The sequence below is a fragment of the Pholis gunnellus genome (assembly GCF_910591455.1).
Source record: "Pholis gunnellus genome assembly, chromosome: 2".
NCBI classification, from domain to species: Eukaryota; Metazoa; Chordata; class Actinopteri; order Perciformes; family Pholidae; genus Pholis; species Pholis gunnellus.
This window is the reverse complement of record NC_136536.1, coordinates 8450221-8470695: the sequence shown is the minus strand read 5'-3', so window position 1 is coordinate 8470695 and position 20475 is coordinate 8450221. Positions and strand designations below refer to the sequence as shown.

The 20475-nt window shown below is 42.2% G+C and overlaps 1 protein-coding gene across 1 annotated transcript; it reads left to right on the top strand.

Moving 5' to 3' along the window:
* Window positions 1-1024: 1024 nt before the first annotated feature.
* mical1 (microtubule associated monooxygenase, calponin and LIM domain containing 1) lies at window positions 1025-20019 on the top strand. Its single transcript, XM_079168583.1, has 25 exons — window positions 1025-1159; window positions 1661-1742; window positions 4199-4493; window positions 5354-5561; window positions 5808-5915; window positions 6039-6134; window positions 6327-6482; window positions 7184-7284; window positions 7564-7821; window positions 8847-8962; window positions 9811-9937; window positions 11173-11251; window positions 11480-11627; window positions 11868-12058; window positions 13092-13198; window positions 13472-13528; window positions 13617-13884; window positions 14338-14399; window positions 14684-15473; window positions 15586-15725; window positions 15824-15937; window positions 16920-17013; window positions 17608-17701; window positions 17956-18029; window positions 18729-20019. The coding sequence occupies exons 3-25, from the start codon at window positions 4236-4238 to the stop codon at window positions 18920-18922; spliced, it is 3840 nt and encodes a 1279-aa protein (XP_079024709.1). The 5' UTR covers window positions 1025-1159; window positions 1661-1742; window positions 4199-4235; the 3' UTR covers window positions 18923-20019.
* The last annotated feature ends 456 nt before the right edge of the window (window positions 20020-20475 follow it).

The following is a 20475-nucleotide window of genomic DNA, read 5'->3' as shown; positions in this document are numbered from 1 at the left end:
GTGAGTCAATAAGTCTGTGATCAAAGGTCGTAACCAGTGATAGACCTGCTTTTTACTTTTATTTGTCAGTTGCCTCATTGTGGGTGTGCATTTCTAACAGATATTGCTCACTTACAGCAACATGAATATGAATGAACATTGTGAACTAAATCCACAATAATTTTATGATAATTTGTGGAAGGAGACCTTGCAATTAGCAGAGCATAGATCCAAGTAGGAATACTATATGTTATAGAGGATGATTATAAACAAACACAGTATCCAACCAGATTAAATCCACAAGTAAATATTAATTTTTAAATTATGTTTTTGTTTATCAACTGTATTGTATTGTATGTACTTGTAAATCATGAGGCATTGTATATAGTCGTGTAATGCAGTGCCGGGAGAATAATTATTTAATATATCAAAAGTAGAAGTACTCATTATGCAGGCCCCTGTCATATATTATATTTGATTATTATTACTGGTGCAATAACATATAAATATTGTCCTCTTTAACAACTTAAAACAACAGATTAATCTTTTACGCTTTTGTTAATCTTTACTTATTTTTATATTTATTCAACAGATGAGAGCAAATCACACAGAATATCAGTAATGACTCGTGTTTGTCAGAGTTTCCTTGCATATTTGTTTTATTAAACACACATAATCTTTTACACATAAAGCAGTGGTGTCTGAAAGTAAAGCCAATGTCAATAAAACATGAAGGTGTTGTCTAGTACAACTTGTACAGTAAATGTAAGGTAAGTTACTCTCCACCACTGGTGTACAAAAATACAAAGGAACATTATCATTGTTATCAGATTTGAAGAAGCTGTATTATTCCATTGTATCACTGAGTCATTCATGATGCCCTCGGGGTAACCATATCACCTTAAACGCCTGCCCTCCCGGTCGTCACGTGCTGCTGTGTCTGTAGCGTTTACCAGAAAGTCCCGGAAGAGGCTGCACTCGTGCAGTATGAGCGCGAGACGCAGGTGAGCCAGATCGCGCTCTATACCTGTAACCAAAATAGAAAAAGCAACAAAAAAAACGACATGGAAACGACAGCTCGGATACAGTTCAACCGACACCCGGTGCCAGCACGACTTCTAACTCTGCTAATGTAACTTCTGGACGCGTGTTATGATCCGGCACTGCTCATATTTGACTTGTAAGAAAATATTCTGTGTATCGTTCCTTTGTTGTCATTGAGCCCCGGAGATTTTTTTTGTTTGTTGTTATTTTGTTGCTAAATTTGAACGTGTACCGGTGTGTTTTTGTAGTCCGATGCTGTGCTGGTACTTTCTGGTGACATTCATAGAATGTATCCAGAAACATGTATGTTCCACTGTGAAATACAGGATGTTTAAATCACATTTGCTGCCTCTGAGTCAGCTCTCGTGGCATTCTTTTACACTTGGCTGCTAACACAACCTGCCCATTCAGTGCCACACCTTCCTGTTCATTTATTAGCTTCCTATCATTGTGTGAGGCTACATTTAAAAAGCTATGTTTTAATGGCTCACTACAGAGCGTGGATGTCTGTTTGAGCCAGATTAATGCAGTAAATTAAATATGCTTATTATTTTTTTTTCATCTCCTCTCCCCATCCCTCTCATTCCCCCTTCTGTTTTTTTCTCTCTCTGTGTCCCCTCTCCAAAAAACCTGCCAGGCTGGAGATCAGTGTTTGATCCAAAATCCTGATTCACACTGCGCTGCCAGACACACTGAGCAGAGCTTACACATGTAACAAGGTGGGTCAATCCAATCCTATCCAATGGCGCCGAGGAAAATTAGGTCAATTCACCTTTTAAATCCTTCTTGCTTCTGCCTCATCTTGTCCACAGAATTCCTGCTAAAACTCGTCTCTTGCCTAGAATTGCTTAACTCAAGTCAGATGATGGTGTGTGTGTGTGTGTGTGTGTGTGTGTGTGTGTGTGTTTACCATTGCCACAGATGACACTTCATTCAGCGTGACCCTCTGCTGCAAACTATATTTAGGAGCCTCACAAAAGGTGATTGTAACCACAGGGGAAGTAGTTTATGCTTTTATGTTTGTGCTGTATTTCCTCTTCTAAGCATCAGAACTGAGTATAAATACAGCAGCCTCCTTGAGAATTGCATAAAAGATGATCATCTGAGTTATTTTTAGTTTTGACAGGTTGTCTTGTCTTCACAGGCCGTTTCATTCTTGCTACATTTTTTTTTTTTTTTGCTCCGGCACAACGCTGCCTCCATTTAGTAGCCCGTTAGACTTTAACCGATGCAACCTAGATTAATCATTTCGGACCAAAGGTAACTCAACACTGTACATGGCTGGGAGCTTATTTACTTGCTCTTGTTGTGTCCACGTTGCACTTAGTGGATATGGAAACGGAAGATGGGAAGTGTATCCTTATCCTTCAAAAATCAAACATTTGAATGCCTTTTGGATGCTTATCATGAGAAATTCTGATTTGCATCAAAGCTGGATAATGTTCACCTCAGCTATGCTTTCATGTTCACGCCTTTGTGTTAGGTCAGTATCATATGGGTCTCCATGGAGGGCTTTATTGTCGGTGGTAACTTGTTTGAGTAATTGGAACCATATGCAACAGAGTGAAAGGCAGTCATGCAAATAAACAGGAAGACAGAGAAGAGTTTAAGCTTCTTGTCATGTTTGTTCAAAACCTGTGTCACCAAGATGTCCTTTTCCAGTGAGTAGCTACAGCAGTTAAGACATGTGAGGGAAGAATGTTGGTCTTAATAGCAGTCTTAATGCAGTTTCCATCAGGTTCACACGCGAGCACAGTCGTGCACTCACATGTTGCAGTGGTCTGTGCCTGTAATCATAGACTCGGCGTCTCAGGTGGAGAAGGCCCTGGGCTGCAGATTAAGTAACAGAGGGGAGTTGCTGCGGGTTTGTCGTCAGGAAGTGATGCATGAGTTTAACTTACAGGAAACGTCCGCTGCCACAGATGTACTTCACACATACTGTACTGTGGGCATGTGTCTGCACCTCATGTCGCTGCTAGAAAAAGCATTGAGATGTGGTAGATGTGTCCTGTGGGAGCGGTGCTTTTTAAACAGTGCTTTTATTGTTTTATGATATTTATGTAAAAGACTATCGTGGAGCCAGTAGTTTCTATAAATATCCCCCCTTAAGTAAATATTGACAGATAGATTGTGAGCTTCTATTGTATACCAAATGTTTCTGATAATAAGAAATGTCCTAAGTAATTACTAATGTTGCTAATGTTGATATCAACATTACCAGTTTTCAAATTGATCTTGCTCTGACTTAATAATTGTAATTAAGAAGCAACTACTCTTTATTCTACACTTGTGTTTTAGAGCTGCAACGATGAGTCAATCGACAGGAAATGAATCTGCAGTTATTCTAGTAATCAATCCACTGTTGGTTCCAGGTTCTCAAATGAGAGAATTGGCTGCCTTTCCTTGTCTCACATTATACTCAATTTAATTTATTTAGCCTTTGAACTGACAAAGCAAGACATTTGAGGAAGTCAGCTGGGGCTGTAAATAATTGTGATCACTGTTTTATGATGTTTTTATAGACCAAACCATTAATCCGTTGATGGAGAAGATGGTCGGCAGATTCATCTATTGTTAGCTTGGTCTAACATAATACATGGTGTTTCATTACGCTGCACTGCGTACATTGTCATCAGCAAGACATTCTTATTAATATCTATTTTTAACTTGTGTCACATCTAGTTTTTCTTGTTTGGTTGAGGTGATACTCAACAGTTACTCCATCCCAGACATATGGAAAAAAATGTCATGCTCGCTATGTGTTTTAGCCGTGTGTTTCCATTAAACTCTTGTGTCCTGAAACTAAAGACAGGCCCACCTCCTGAGGCAATGTGTGAGAATGACACATCAGCTGTAGGCGGGCTGTTCAGTGCAGAGCAGTCGTAAAAAAGGAAAGATGCAGCGAGCCGCAGAAAACGCATTGAGGAAGTTAGTCATGACTCGTTGTGCTAGGTGACGAGGAAGTCCTACACATTTAAACATCTGGACTATATTTAGGAGAGCATGAGGAGGAGACTTCCCACAGCACAGAAGGCAGAAGACTATAAATGTTAACAACAAAGGCATCAAGGACTTTGTAACCCTTTTGATAATTTACAGTAATCCTATCCCCTCGGCCCAGTTATCTACAGGCAGGAAGTTGTAAATAGTTGTGCTTCAACCTCCTCTTTCACAGTTAACCAGCAAACCCAGAGAGACCATCGTCCTCCACTATGGCGAGCCAGGACCCTGCCAACCCTTCGCATGCTACATTTGACCTCTTCGTCCAAGCCCAGGGTTGTAAAGATGTGAAGCAACACTTTGCTGCACTCTGCCGGCAACTGGACATCAATCCCAAGGATTTCAGGAGCTTCTACATCCAATTAAAGGAGAGGCTGAACTACTGGAAGGCCAAAGAAGTGTGGAAGAAGCTGGACAAAAGGGCATCTCACCCGGATTACAAGCAAGGAAAAGCCTGCACCAAAAACAAGGTAGTGGCAACTAGAGACTCTCTTCGTCTTCCTGTATTTTAAAAGGATGTGGCTGGCTTTTTTGGTAGAAGAATATTTTATATATCGATAATTCTTTTTATCGACATGCTGGCTTTGAATCGGGTTCAGTTTCGTTCCTTTTTTGTTTTGTTTTATTGTTCAGTTGTATAAATGCATTATTTATTTCTTATTATGACAATTTACAACATCATTTCACTCACCACTAACCTGATACAGACTTTTTGTCATTCCATAATCTAAATGCTGCTTTTGAGATTTTTCTGAATTCTGGGAAAAACACTGAAAACCCGTAATATTAGATAATTATCTGATCTAAATTTTTAATATAAATATCGGTACAACATGTCAGCATGCACAACTATAGGTAATATGTGTTGTAGTTTTAGCTGAACTGAAATGATTCAAACCGTAATCTATTACTATATAATTGTAATAATCTATTGGGAAGGGAACGACTCAAGCCATTCATCTGTTTATCACGCAGATTATTTGGGGACTAGCTGCTGATCGGATTTAAACCAACCTTGTCAATGGTCCTTTCAAGCTATTTAAAAAATTCTACTCATTGGCTCATGGAGGGTACTACATCATTTGTTTTACTGTGACACACACAATGTTGAGGGCTTGAGGTTTAAAAAAACAGCAACAGGACAATAAGGAAATCTGAACCATGACGTGGTTTAATCTTTAACTTTGCACCCAGATTGCCCCGCAGGACTTTTTTTTTATCTCATTTCTGTATCCTTTGTTTGGCATCATATCACCCATGCTGGCCTTTTCTCTCTCTCTCTCTCCTCTCTCCTCTCTCCTCTCTCCTCTCTCCTCTCTCTCTCTCTCAGTGTCTTGTGTTGGGTGCTGGGCCATGTGGGCTGAGAACGGCCATCGAACTGTCCCTGCTGGGGGCTCAGGTGGTGGTGTTGGAGAAGAGAGAGTGCTTCTCCAGGAACAATGTCCTCCACCTGTGGCCCTACACCATCTATGACCTCCGCTGGCTCGGAGCCAAGAAGTTCTACGGCAAATTCTGCACCGGGTCGCTGGATCACATCAGTGAGTGACAAATGAATGTGTTTAATGGACTGGCCTGCACCGTGGCTCAGGTCTGGTGTTGTTTTGCAATGCTCCCAGGGATCATCATAAGATTTTTAATTTTTAATAATTTAGGTCAATTATCAACCAAAATGTAGGCTTCTCAAATGGGAGATGTGCAGCTTTTCTCTGTTCTCTGACAAAACAAGCAAATTGAAGACATCCCATTTGAATGAAATTTGATGAAATATACATGTGTGTTTCCAGGCATCCGTCAGCTGCAGTTGGTTCTATTGAAAGTGTCTCTTCTTCTCGGGGTGGAGGTGCACACCGGAGTGGAGTTTCAGGGCTTGATTGAGCCCTCGGGAGAAACCGGTACTTACATTTGCTAACCAGCAGTCACCCTGCCTGCTAGTTTTCTCAGTACACCATCATCGGTTGAACCATCAGTATGTAAAGCAGCAAAGTTATTATCAAAGTTTGATGTGTTTCTTACAGGCTGGATGGCCAAGCTGCACCCGGGGTCTCATCCTGCTGCTACCTTCCAGTTTGACGTCTTCATCTCTGCTGGAGGAGGCCGGTTTGTTCCTGACGGTGAGACAAACATACATGTACTCTTGAATCATCCGTTCCCACAGTTGCAATTGGGGGCAAAATCAGCTGCTGTTAGAAATTCTGCGAGGCCCGGTGGTTACACACAGTCAGAAAACTTCCTCTGGCAGCTATATACAATAAGTGAGCTTTCATCAGCCCAGTTTCCTCTTTTCTTCTCTCCCAAAATCTCAGGTTTTAAGCATAAGGAGCTGAGAGGCAAGCTGGCTATCGGCGTCACAACCAACTTCATCAACAGGCACACGGCTGCAGAGGCCCATGTAGCAGAGATCAGCGGTGTGGCCCGCATCTACAACCAGAAGTTCTTCCAAGAGCTGCTCACCGAGACGGGTAGGAATCCCCATATGACATCTGCTGTCACGTTCAGCTGGGTGGAAGAGAAGCGGACATCTTTATTTGCAGTGAGGCAACCGCGTGTGCCATTTCAGTAAACTGTAAAATGGAAGCAAGAAAAGAGGAAATCAGTTGCTTCAGATGAACTTATTTTATACCACGGCTTGCACTTGAGTGAGAACAGGAATTATGAGGGAATCACTGAGCCATAACATTTCTAATAAGAATATCAGCACTCCTATTTTCATTACGCTGTTCTGCTGTTGTGCCTCGCTGAACGAAACCCTCAAGGCATGAAATGAATGTTCACACTGTCGGGTCGGGTTCAATGTGGAGTGTGAAAAGGGCAGCGGGGCTTTTAATCTGTTTTCCAATCGTCGGTTAATTTCCTGTGACAGCGTTAACCCTGATGAAATCCGCCCTTGCTTACTGACCAACTCAGCACCTTGATTTTGAACAAACCTTACAGGAATTATGTGACGCTTCATAACCGTAATAGCACCCAGTTGTATGACTTTTTTAATTCACTCTGACCAGGGAAACTAGTAGAAAATCATAAGCAAGCTAATCATGTAGAAAAATATCCCTCTCAAATAACAAATGTTCTTGAAGTCAGCCCTCCTGATTCTCCCACTCTCCTGCGCTGGTCTCGCTCTCTTTTTATGACCACCATGCTCCCTCGCCATTTTCCATTCCAGGTATTGATTTGGAGAATATTGTCTACTACAAAGACGACACCCACTACTTTGTCATGACTGCCAAGAAGAAGAGCTTGCTGAAGAAGGGGGTCATTAAACAGGTGAGAACAACACATCCATTACCAAGAAAAAGTGTGATTCTTATTGGCACGAGCTGCGTCTTTGGCCGGTGAAGAAAAATAAACAAACCAGATGGATGAAACAGCCATGCAGGTGTGCTCCAGTGTGAAGAGATAAACTGTCAAACATCTCCTCTCTCTCTCTCTCTCTGCAGCCTGGCCCATTAGTTAAAGCTGTAAACCAAATATAAGAAGTGTCACTCAGAATCATAACGAGATGCCATGACTCATCAGATTGCACCACTCACTCTGTCTCTACAGGACTACAGCGATGCAGAGGAGCTGCTGGCTCCTGCGAACGTGGATCATGAGGCTTTGTGCCGCTACGCCCATGATGCTGCTTACTTCTCCACCGGTGGCAAACTGCCTGACCTCCAGTTTGCTAAGAACCCTGCCGGCCGGCCAGACGTGGCCATGTTCGACTTCACCTGCATGCAGCGTGCTGAGAATGCCTCTCTGGTCAGGGAGAGGAGGGGGAAGAAATTGTTGATGGGTCTTGTTGGAGATTGCCTGGTGGAGGTAGGGGGCAACAATGTTTAGAGATGTGGCGCAAATTGACCCTACTTCACATTTTTAGCCACGCTAGCGGAGTGCCTCAAGGGATGGTGGTGTCAGTTGATCAGTCAGGCACTTTGATCTAGACTGAAATATTTCAGTAACCATGAATGGGCTGGCAATAATGCATGCATTCATGGTCCCCAGAAGATGAATCCCTGAGCGCCACCAGTAGATCAAATGTTTCACTGAAATATCTCAACATTTACAGCTAGACAGAAAATATCGTTCAAAAACATCCATGGTTGTCGGATGATGTAATGAATTTGGTGATCCACCGACTTTTCTTGCGCCACCATGAGATTCACATTCGTGGTTCTGAGTGAAAAGATTGCCATGAAATTTGGGACAAACTTTGACTAGGGCTATACATCAGGTCAAGAATTGTTTTTCTTTTTTATTCAGCCATCACACACAATCCAATAAATATAGCCTACATACATTTTAGTATACAATATGACAGAAAAGGCATAGGCAGAAGCATAATGCTTATACTTGCCTATCCTACATTCTTATACATCTTACAGATTGATAAGATTTAAATTTGTCCATTACTTAAGTTTATGACCAAAGACCTGCAAAACTGTTGACATTCCAACAGCTTCAGCAGTACTTACTGTCCTAATTAGCAAATGTTAGCATGCTAATGTGCTAAACTAAGATGGGAAACACTAGAAATATTATATTTGGGAAACATCAGCATGTTAGCATTTTCATTGTGAACATGTTTGCTTTCTGATGTTAGGGTTTAGCTTAAAAAAACACTGTGTCCAACTACATCCTGACAAAGCAGCTAGCCTAGCCATGAACTCGTATTGTTGTTTACATAAAGACAATGATTATTTGGAAGTTGAGCTGTTCTATAGAGTTTGCATGAAAAGCCGGGTCAGCTGTTTGTTTTTTTGTCCCATAAGTTTTAATACAGGACATGCTGTCGACTGTAAGATTATGTTGTTGTGCTACAATAAGTTGTGCTCTGTTCTCTGCAGCCTTTCTGGCCTCTGGGCACAGGTATTGCCCGTGGGTTTCTAGCTTCTTTTGACACAGCGTGGATGGTGAGGAGCTGGGGCTTGGGGGTCCCACATTTCAAGGTCCTGGCTGAGCGGTGAGCCGGTTTCTTAAAACTACTAAGCAGCAAACTACACAGACAAGCGCTTAATGCAGCTACTTCCTGTTTCTTACTTGCTATATTTGTGTTTGCTAATTTAACAAAGTGTTACTTTCTGTTTCTCAGACACACAGTGTAAACCAGACGTTCTACTGTTAGTACGATATTTAGTTTTAGGGAAACTAAAAAGAGGATTTAAACATTTTGAAAATGAATGGCTAGCCCTGAAGGTATTTTAAATACAGTTTAAAATATAGTGCCAACATTCATTAGTATGCTTGTGGATCTCCTCATCAGCAAAGCTTCCCATCCTGAGATGATTAATGTGATGGATAGTTGCTTTGATTGAATAATTATAAATATCAGTTCAGCATGATTCCTTGATGTGACAAGAATAAGACAATAAGGCTCCTGGTGTTTGACAGAAGTCATGTTAACCCATAACCCCCAACTAAGGAATCTGTCGTGGTAAACCTGATGAGAATACACAATAAAGTGTTCAGAAACTCGCTGGTTATTTTCAACCACATAAACGATGGTTCATTTTTCATCTAGTTCAAAATAAAAGGGTGTACATGCTAATCCCAGACCATTCCTAACATTTTTTACATGTTGAAGTTATTTTGAAGACTTCTGTTTCTGTTCATCTAGTGTGAAGTCAAAAATGTGCACAGTGATCTCTAAACTCACCCAGTTATATATATATATCACACTCTTCCTTTATTAGTGTTAGTTTCCGTTTCCTGTTAAATTTCATCTCCTCTCTGTGTTTCCATCTGTTGATTGATTTGGAGGCTGTGCTTGGCTTTAAATGACTCTGTTTTTGTTTCTTCACAAACGTGCAGTGAAAGTATCTACCAGGTCCTGTCCCAGACCACACCAGAAAACACCAGCAAAAACTACGCTGGTTACAGCATTGACCCCAAAACGCGGTACACAAGAGCCAACCTCTCATCCATCCAGACCAACCAGGTCAGGACTGTTATCCTTCATTTACTCAACAGAGATTTGAATCAGTCACTTTAATCATCATGGAGGTCAAGGCAGCAGATTGCAGACTAGTACTCTCAGGAGCAAATTCACAAAAGGTCGTCCTGGCTTTTGCGACCGCTAAACCTGCACAATTATGACAAAAAGAAACATAATTCTCAAAGCACCTGCAAAGAGTGAAATTAACTAACTGTGCTGCCAAGCAAGTAGCATCTCCATGCTCCTGTGCTCCTTGTATGTGTTTAACTCGGGTAATACGCCCACATTTAGCACAAAATCTGCCCCTTTTCTATGCAAATAAGCCTTATTGCAAAAACAGTCCAATTCACAAAGGTCAGCGCTAATAGCTACACAGTTTCAAGGAAATGATTAATGTCTTCATGGGTGTCCACTCAAACTTTACTTTTTACAAAGCAGTGACAGAATGCAATGACAGTTGTGTCATGAAAAATAAATGAATAAAGCTCCCCGACATGTCATTTTTTAAAATAAATTAGAGGGGAAAAAAATGAGGTTACTATAGATAAAGAAAGTATTTCTTTCTTCTCCGTCCTTTCCCAAATCCTGGGCCTCCATTTCTCCCTTTACTCTCTCCTAATTGCCCTCCGGATGTGTGGATGGAAGTGACATTCTGGCAAGCCCCTACTCAGGCTGAATCTCACCCTTCACAACCGATGCATTGGCCTCAAGCGCATTTCTACTTTTCCACATAGATCATTTTAATCAGACTCAAAAGAAGAGCAGATTGCACTCAGCTGTAAAAGTTTATGGGTGTGTTTACTGTAATATCATTAGCCTGGTATCCTTTGTGAATCGGACCTTGAGAAGAGGCAGATAGCGGTGGCAAATGATGCGCAATTAATGGTGCTATCAGCGGCCGCAACCCATTATTTGTGAATTTGCCCCGCAGCCTCATCAAAGCAAAGCAATGTTAACAAATAGACTTTGCTTTCTGTCCTAATACTATGGAAATAAGTATTGGTTTTATATACGTGTTGTCATTAAAGTAAAACTGCTAATATTCATAATTTCTGTGGCTACACAGGGGTTTTTGATTCTCACAAAGTATAATTGTTAAGTTTTAAATTGGTCACAGTAAATAACAAGTACTGGTTGGATTAAACAATATATTTGATATGCTTTACAAATTCTGTTTGATGAACTGCTTAAGAGTTAATTTAGTCTGAATGTATTGATCTCCCTGTCACTGTATTTAGGTGCAGCACCTATATGATGTTGATAAATTCAATCCATCGATCAAGAATCAGAAGAGCCGGTTGTCTCCAATGCGTCAAGGTCAGCCGCTCTTCATCATGCAGGCACTCGAGGCCTGTACGATGGCTATATTCAGCTGTGTTAAGTAAAGCAGGAAGCACTTTGTGGTCAACAATGACACCTCGTAAAAAAAACAATTCACTCACACTATCTTTACAAACCAGAGAGGGATGTTTTTATGACTCTGAAACCACCTTACTGTGGTTGTAGAGCATTGTCTTGATGATTTGTCTTTGTTTTTCACCGCAGATTCCATCAATGGCTTTGAAGAGTTGTTGAGATGGTGTCAGAAGCACACGGTGGGTTATGAGAATGTGCATATAAATGATTTTACCCAATCCTGGAGGTCCGGGCTGGCTCTGTGTGCTCTGATCCACCACTTCAGACCTAAGCTCATGTGAGTTGCTCCCCTGGCATTAGCTTAGTATTCATCGGATAGTAGGATGCTGTGTGTATTGGTTTGATTGTGTTACTTTGATAAAGCTCTTTGGAAGAAGTTTGCATGAAGTATTTTACATTTAACACACTACATGTGATTGAAAGACGTTTGCATGAAGTATTTGTATTTAACACACTACATGTGATTGTTATCTTTGCTGGGAAAAGAGTAATCCCAGCTTTTCTAATTCCTTCACAGTGACATGTCCTCCCTGGATGAGTCCAGTGCTGTTCACAACCACCAACTGGCCTTCAGTATCTTAGAGAAGGAGCTGGGCATCCCGCCCGTCATGTCTGCCAGTGACTTAGCCAAAAGTGATCAGATAGACAAGTTGTCCATGGTCCTCTACCTCACCCAGGTCAAAAATGCCTTCACTGTTCCAGCAAAAGGTAACGTTTAAGGGTAAAAAAAAGTCAATCCATAGTTAAAAAAACAAAAAACACTTAGCAATTTACCACCTTTTAATATATATATATATATATATATATATATTGTTTTGAAGCTAGCTTTTGGTGACAGCTGCATTAATATTGGTTGCATAGACACTGCAAAGCATTAGCATCGACTTAAAAGGGTCATGTGCCTTCCCACTCAAATGTGTTGAGAAGTGATCAAATCACTGCTGTCTCTTTAAGAGCCTGTTACCCAGAATTCATTTGGCTTAAATGGCCAGTGCTGTGCTTAGTGCCAGCTCCACTGGTAGTGCTGTTCTCCTGCAATAAGCCAGCCGAGCAGCAGCAGCAGCAGCAGCAGCAGCAGCAGCAGCAGCAGACAGACAGAGCAAACAGTCACCGTGTGGACCTGGTTTATCAGGTCTGATGGGACTAGCTTCTCTTGAAGAGGATCTACTATTCCTACACTGAAGGAGGATTTTCTCCCGGCTCTTTGTATCAGAGGTATTTTACTTGCAGTCTTTGCAGCATAGGGAGTTTTTGTGCAAGCGTACATTTTTGAGCCCAGCGTTTGGAGGCACGGAATGAGCTGAAGTGGGTGTGATAAACGCTCTCTGTGTCTGTGATGCTGCTCTGCTTGGGATCCGCCGCCTGATGTGCAGGCAGGAGGGAGCTGTCACTCTCCGGTAACCTTATCTGAATGCTGAAAGGATGGGGAGTGGTGGTCAGGGCAGGAGCTGAGGAGTTTTTATGTGGATTGACAAGTTGAATTCGGCTGCTGTGGCGCTACTGAAAATACAAGTTAGATGGGTTATTTATATTTCTGACAGAGTATCAACATAAAAAGATGTACCTTGGAGATATTAAAGAAGGCACACTTAGAATATTGTAAGCTGCTGTATGCAGCGCTGCAAGTAGGCCAACACTAAGGCTCAGGTGTGTTTTGGTGTGCAGCCTGGTGCTATAGTAAGATAAACTGAATTTGGTGTGTGTCCCTCTTTTTCTTTCTTTCAATATCTCTTGGCTGCAGACCCTGCAGCCTTCCTGCCGTCGTCCAAGCCTCTGTCTCTCTCCCAGACACAGTCGGCTGTCTTTTTCCTGAGCAAGCTGAAGCACAACTCTCTGCAAAGACGCAAGGTACGCCCACTGTGACTGTGTGCTCACTGTTTACACAGCGCCGAGAAATGTTTGATAAAGATATTTTCAAACACGCTGGCTGGTTGGCTGGAGTTCACGTCCGGGCCTTCAGTCTGTGTTCTGTTGCTGTCCGTGACTCACATCCGTTATTTAGGGACGAATTGTTGGATTGATAACAAGGAAAGTTGTTTTCTAGTCAGTCATTATAATGGTTTGAATGTTCTCCACATAATATGCATAATAGGTAACTAGTTTTTCTTATTTCCTCTACAGGAAAAGCTGGCATCTGAGAGAAGAAGTAGAGAGACGAGGATGGGAGATGAGGACAGCGTGCGTTGTGTAGCTTTCTGTACTAATTCTTCTCATTTTTTTTTGCCAGTGTGGCTTCACTGAATTTAACTCTGCCTTTTCCCCTCAGACGGTGTCGCCTCCTGTGTCCCCTGAGCTCAGTCCCACACCCGATCCTGCTCCCGATCCTGTTCCCGATCCTGCTCCCGATCCCGAGCCAGAACCTGGTGCTGTTGTGTCCATGACGAACAGTCAGGAGTGTTACTTCTGTGCTCAGAGGGTCTACGTGCTGGAGCGCATCAGCGCTGAGGGCAAGTTCTTCCATCGGAGCTGCTTCACCTGCCATCGGTGCAGCATCACTCTCAGACTGGGAGGATACACCTTTGACCAGCCTACAGGTTTGTCAAATGAATAAAAGATAAAGTGTCGTATGTTCACAGGAACTATTTGGATACAAGCACCCATTCAAAATATTGTTGTGATTCTCAAGGTTTCCCCAAGTATCTGTACATGTTTGGTGTAACATCTGTTTTATGTTATCGTTTTTTAGCAGCCTCTTGTTTGCTTCATCCTCGGTTTAAGCAGTTAATGTTTTGTTGCTCAGTGTAACGCACTTGTATTTGTGGTTTAAACAGCTATGTTAATTGCTAAGTGGAGTATCACTTATTCATTTATGAAATTAATAATTTGCATCGGGACCCTTTTTTTCTTTTAAAGGGGTTTCCATTTAGACTGAAAGGACATTAATCATTTACGAAAAACAGCAGGCTTTATCTCGTTAGCACGTCAACATTCACTTGTCTCCGACTTTTCAACTCCTTTTATTGCTTTCGTCTGTGATGTCCCCTCAGGGAGATTTTACTGTGAGCTGCACTCTGAAGAGCTGGAAGACGGGCCTGAAACATCGTCTAAGGTGGGTCACTGAACAGAGCAGATGTAAACCATTGTGTAGCTTGCTGCTCGGGACTATATGTCGGATCCCTCTGTTCGTAATGCGCGAGTTCCACAATCTTCTGTTGCACGATATATCATCCTCATGGTGCCGGCTCCGATGTCTTCAAACTCCTTCACAGCCGTTACGCCCGACTAATGAGGATGTTTGTGTCTAAGCAACTGTAGTCTGAGGAACAAACCATATTAAACAGGAATTTGTGCTCTTTCTTTGCCTTTTTTTTACAATAACATTTTTGTATTCAGGATTGCGAAGGAACAAACGAGGAGACCAGGCTTTCCAGTGATGATTATACACCATCTCCATCAGATGAGGAGTATGAGCATACTCTGGACTGTGGTCCCTCTGCTCACTCACAGTCACATAAACCTGAAGGACAGGACCACCGGGTACTTGAATCCAAAGAGGACTCCCAACAACCACATACATCAGAAACTCCCACACATCCTCCATCTAAAACTGAGGTTGCAGCACCCACCGAGGAGGAGGCCGTGTCCTATCCTGTGCCAAAGCCCCGCCTCTCTCATCAGACCACACCCAGCCATCAGCCCTCTCCTCCAATAGCAAAACCTCGCACAGTCCACCTTGTTAACCCCTCCACACCAGAAAACTCTCCAACCCCTACAAAAGAGATCTCTAAGGCAGCCCCGGACTCCCGTCCGAAGCAATCACTCCGAAAGCTCCAGCTGACTGATGAGGAGAAAAGTCAACTAGTGAACCTCCAGAGCCTCAGCGTGGACTCTGACTCAGAGACCCCCGGTGGATCCTCCTCCTGCTCCTCTTCCTCTGCAACTGCAGGAGTTCCAAGCCCTCCTAAACCACAGGGCCTCGATGGGCAAGAGGAGGAGGGCTACTGGAGTGGGAGCACCGCAAGTCACATCCGGGAGAAGAGGAATCGGCGCTGCTTCAGGAGAAAAGAGATGCCAAGCGGGCAGACCAGGGTACGATCCAAGTTCTCCCCCTGGAATCTCTCTTCTCCGAGAATCAGCAGAGACACCCGGCTCAGTGTCCACATTAATCATCCAGGGAGAGTGGGTACGTAAGGACTCATTGTCTTTGATCCTTGGTGAAGAAAAAGATTGCAGGGAAAAAAATACATTTGCTGTGTAACACTTGTCACAACATCTTTCTTCCATTTGTACCACAGAAACAACATTCAGACATGCTCACAGCACCTCAGAAGAGGGCATCGATGGAGATGATGATGATGGAGATGATGATGGAGATGACGACGATGACGACGATGAGATGTTTGATCAAGACGATGTTGATTTATTTGATGAGAAAGTAAGGGGAGGAACGGAGCTGATATTTTCATATTCATATGATGGTGAGCCGGCTATTGAAACAGCAGTAGACTTACAATACTGACACTTTGACTTTAGTTTCAGACGGTGCCATCAGACCCGGTTGAGGCTGAGAAAATGGAGTTGATGAAGATGAGGACACTAGAGCGGCGGGCCAAGATGAGCGAATTACAGCGATTGCGCAAAGCCCAGGTCAGTGTCTCTCGCAGCGTTACGATACTCACGGCTCATCCATGTTTTATTGGTCAGTGGCTTCTCCAACTTCACTCACTGAAGCAATTCACTTGTATATGAATATACAATTGTATAGCTCATACATTTGTGCTGTGAGGTTAATATCAATGTGTTTTTGAATATTTTTTTGTATTTTAGAGTTGTTATCCTCGAGATTTCAGTCCTTGCTGATTTGGTGACACCCGTGGTGACTTGTGGTAACAGCAAGTGTGGTTTAATGCTATAGGCCTCACTATCCTGGAGGCAGCAAACACTCCCTCTGCAGTAGATATACAAGTTGATTTAATAAAGAAGTCAGTCAATAATCTATTTTTACATCATGCCATGAGCAACTACGGTCTGATTTCATGCTGCACACCGCGCAAGTAGTTTTCAACACAACAGCAGGGTACAGAAAAAGCTGTCTGTTACCTTTTCGGCTGCAACTCTTCATCTAAAAGCTTAGTGTGCCTGCTCCCTCTCATCCCAATATAAAAAGAGAAAGCTAAAATAACAACACCCTAACAAAGACATGATTGTTTTGAATACACATTTTTGATGAACTTTTAGTGTGACTAATACATTTCCAGTGGCTTCTTCACAATAAAAGTCCCCCCTATTACACAAGTTGCACGCTTTAAATGTGATTCAGCAGCAGGGGGAAATGTTTGGTTTGCATTAGAAATAATTTTATGAACTCTAATGTGTTTGTGGGAGCAGTAAATACTGAGGCTGATATTGGGGAGATTAGAGTAAACACTAAAGCTGGATTACATACATTGTGAATCTCTTGTGCTTAGCTCTGCAATTTGAACCCAGCGGGGGAATGGCGGACTCCGCCGCTAACAATGGAAATTACTTTTTAGATAAATTATTATAGAATGTGTATTTATATTGAATGGCTATTGCAGAAATGTTTGCTCATGCACCTTTCTTACTGTTTCTTGTCTCTGGTTCGCAGTCCATCCAGAGGAGACTGGAGGAGATTGAAGTAACCTTCAAGGACTTGGAAGATAAAGGTGTAGTGCTGGAGAGGACACTGCGTGGAGAGGCTGGTGAGACCCACACGTTAACAGCAGGCTCCCTGTTTTCACATTCTTTGTTAAAAGATATACCCTATTTTCACAGAAATGTTTCCATGCAACCAAAAGTGGTTGTTTTATGCTAGAATAAGATGCTGACTTGTAAATTATATTAAGTCCTCTCTCTTCTGGTAAGAGGAAGTGGAGCGAAAGCACAAATGAGCTGCTGTTGATTTTATAAATACATAAATGAATGAATAAATAAATAAGTAAACAACTAGAGAGTGTTTGCTCTGCAAATGGTAAATATGCTTCTAGTTAATTGTAAATAAACACCAGGTGTTTCCATAAAAAATTATGAGCACTATAAATACAGTACTAAAATACTAAATACATGTATATTGATGGGGTTAAAATGTTTAACTTTGAATTTTTACAAGTCAGCTGAATTCGCATGTATCAGCCTCAAGAACCCTGTAGATGTGCTCACTGACGTGGCTGTTGTGTCACATGCAGCACATCACTATATTTAGAATTTCCATAAAAACCTGTCTTCCTCTTTTCTTTCCAACTTTACAAACGAACATCAAACGCAGATACCCAGACACTGTATTTCTCCACCTCTAGGCAGCAGCGGCTCTCCGCAGATGATTGAGCATTGGATCCAACTCGTCCACGAGAAGAACGCGCTGGTGTCTGAGGAGTCGGACCTCATGGTGGCGTGAGTGTACACCTTGCAAATTAACAAGAAAACTCTTAAGAAGCCCGAGTCGTCATGCTGAGAATACAACACCGCTTTTGTGCAAAGTAGAAGTGACACATTAACCACATACGCGCAGGCGTCCACATCAAAACACGGTGGTTACTGTTTGTTCTCACCTTGGTGGTTACCTGTCTGGTTTACAGTCGGACTCTGTTTGTCATGTGGCCTTGTGATAACTTGCAGCTACAGCAGGATGTTTGTGTTTCTCTCAGGTCTCGACAGCTGGAACTCGAAGACAAGCAGAGCATGTACGAGTTGGAGCTCAGGAAATACATGGAACTGGATGGTGTGTACTTTGGTGTGCACTTTGGTGTGCTTCTTGAATAGTCCTATTGATTTTGAAGCAGCAAGCCAAGTAGCAGTTGTGTTAAGCCAAGGCTATTGAGATAATCATTGCATGTTTTTCCTTTTCTAATGACAACATCAGTGCTTTGGCAATGTGGCCCTGTTCACCCAATCCGTGTATTTTGCAGTGTATCGTACTTATTAGCTTTGGCTGAACTTTGAAATGCCAGTTAGAAAAACCAGTAATCATTTCATCCATACTTATGAGCAAACAGCTGCTTGTTTACACAACAATATCATTCATTTGGAGTAGTGTTTCTCTCCACCTGATGAGTGAAAGTCTCATATTCACTTCCCTCTAGCTCTGCTTTTGGTCTCTACCAACTCCTGAGACTAATATCTGTCTCTTTAGCTGCTGGATGCTCCTCCTTGTTCAACAGCTCACTAACTGTGTGGTAGTGTACAGTGTTGTTTTAGAGCTTTGTACTGTGAGGGTGAACTGAATCAGTAAAGCTGCAGTTTGGACAGCTGAACACTGAACTGAACTCACTGTAAAGCTGAAGGGAGCTGCAGATTTAAGTCGTAATTATCTGAACGAGCAACCCCTGTCACATTATTTTCACATTGCCATCGGTTCATTGTTATTGTAAAGATATTGATTATTGCCTCATTAAAGTGTGCACATGTGTTTGTCTGGCAGACAAGACAGCAGAGCAGCAGGCAGAAGAAGATCGGGTCCTTCAACAGATGATCGACGTGGTGGACATGAGGGACTCCTTGGTGTCGTTTCTGGATGAGAAGAGGATGAAGGAGATAAGCGAGGAGCAAGAGGCCTACTCCATCAAGGAGGCCAGGCGGCACTCGAAGGCAGGAGCTCAGGTTCACTGGGAGTAAGGCTTTCACGCACACACATACTCGGCATGAACCCGTGTGTGCTGTGCAGTAGATGCCCTCTCATCTACTGCATGTGAGACTTACTGCTTTCAGACTTAACTTCTGCAAAGCCAAAGATGATACAGAGTTGTTGAGGAGGGTAAGCGGTCCCTCCTTTTATACAACTAGGAGAAAGAGTTGAGGCGTATGGGCCAGAAGCTGAGTGAATCTCTTGCAATCCGCCCCCTAGAGGGAGACATAAACCTGGGAATCTAAGGCTTTGCGTCCAATAACTCCGCAGCTAAGCCCTGCCTGGTTACAGCAACAGACCACATATGAGAAAGGAACCCTTAATGTCTGCTGCACTATTGAGCAACCATCCCACAGTAGATAATCAGTAAGCAGCCGGGGCCTTGGCCTTGTTTTGGTGTCAGAAACATGGGACTCAAGTGCAAAACCAAGACTAAGCATAGAATTACAGCGGTGGGGAACCAGCCGTAGAGATGGATTTAAGTCGAAAGGACAGGGTGGATGGTGTTTTTGAGAAATATTTTGATGAATACGTGCTACTGTACACAATATACATATAATTCTATGTTTAATATTTGTACACTGAATGAACTCTAGAAATATGATGGTGCAGAAAAATAAGAGGTAGATAAAATATTACAATTAATAAATTCCACTATTGGTATTTATAACATTTTTATTATCCACTTTACTTTTCATTTGTTAATTATTTTTTTTAGCACTCCCTGCTGTTCACCATGTTCCTTTACCGATGGCACGTGGGATAGTTCATCTCAGGGTCGAGGTTGGGGTTTTCACCGATGGCCTTCCACAGTGGGCTGCTCTTCAAGTGGTGGTGTATTATGTGAACACGGGGGATTTGGTTGTGGATGGGGGAGAAAAAGACTTAACGGACTGGTTCATCTATTTATAAATGCTATCTTTTATCTTTTGCAGGTGTTCCTCTTTATGTTCTGGCAGAATAGCCAAAAAGCGAGTCAAAGACCAGTTTTATTGTTAGTGAAAAGGAGCCTTATACATTCATTGTTCTGCTGCCATTTTGTGCCGCCTGGACGGCACTTCACAGTATATCAAATAAAGATCATGCACTTTTATGTTTTTGTTTTCGTGTTTTGATGAAACACTGAGGTCTTCAGTGGTTTAACTGATGTCCAGTTCTCTCAGCTGTTTGGTTTCTGTTAGTACATATTGCCATAACCTTGGCCCCTTTATACAAGGGGTTTTACTGCCTGTGCTATTCTGACTTCTAACCTCTGGGGTGCACTCTTCTCCCTCTACATGACCGGTAAACTTAATAAGACAGCAACAGGAGCTTATCAGAGATGTATTGGTTCCTTTATATAACATTGATTGTGTGCAGATATCAGATTTATGTCCCTAACTTCACTTTAATCTCAGAATATGTGAACAGTGAACTGTTTTTGCACTAATTCAATTAACTTGTGTTTCACTCAATAACTAACTAAAAATAACTCCTTTTTGTTCAGTGGATTTAAATCCTGATTACATTTGTTTGAATGATTTCTGAAGGTCTATAGATGTGA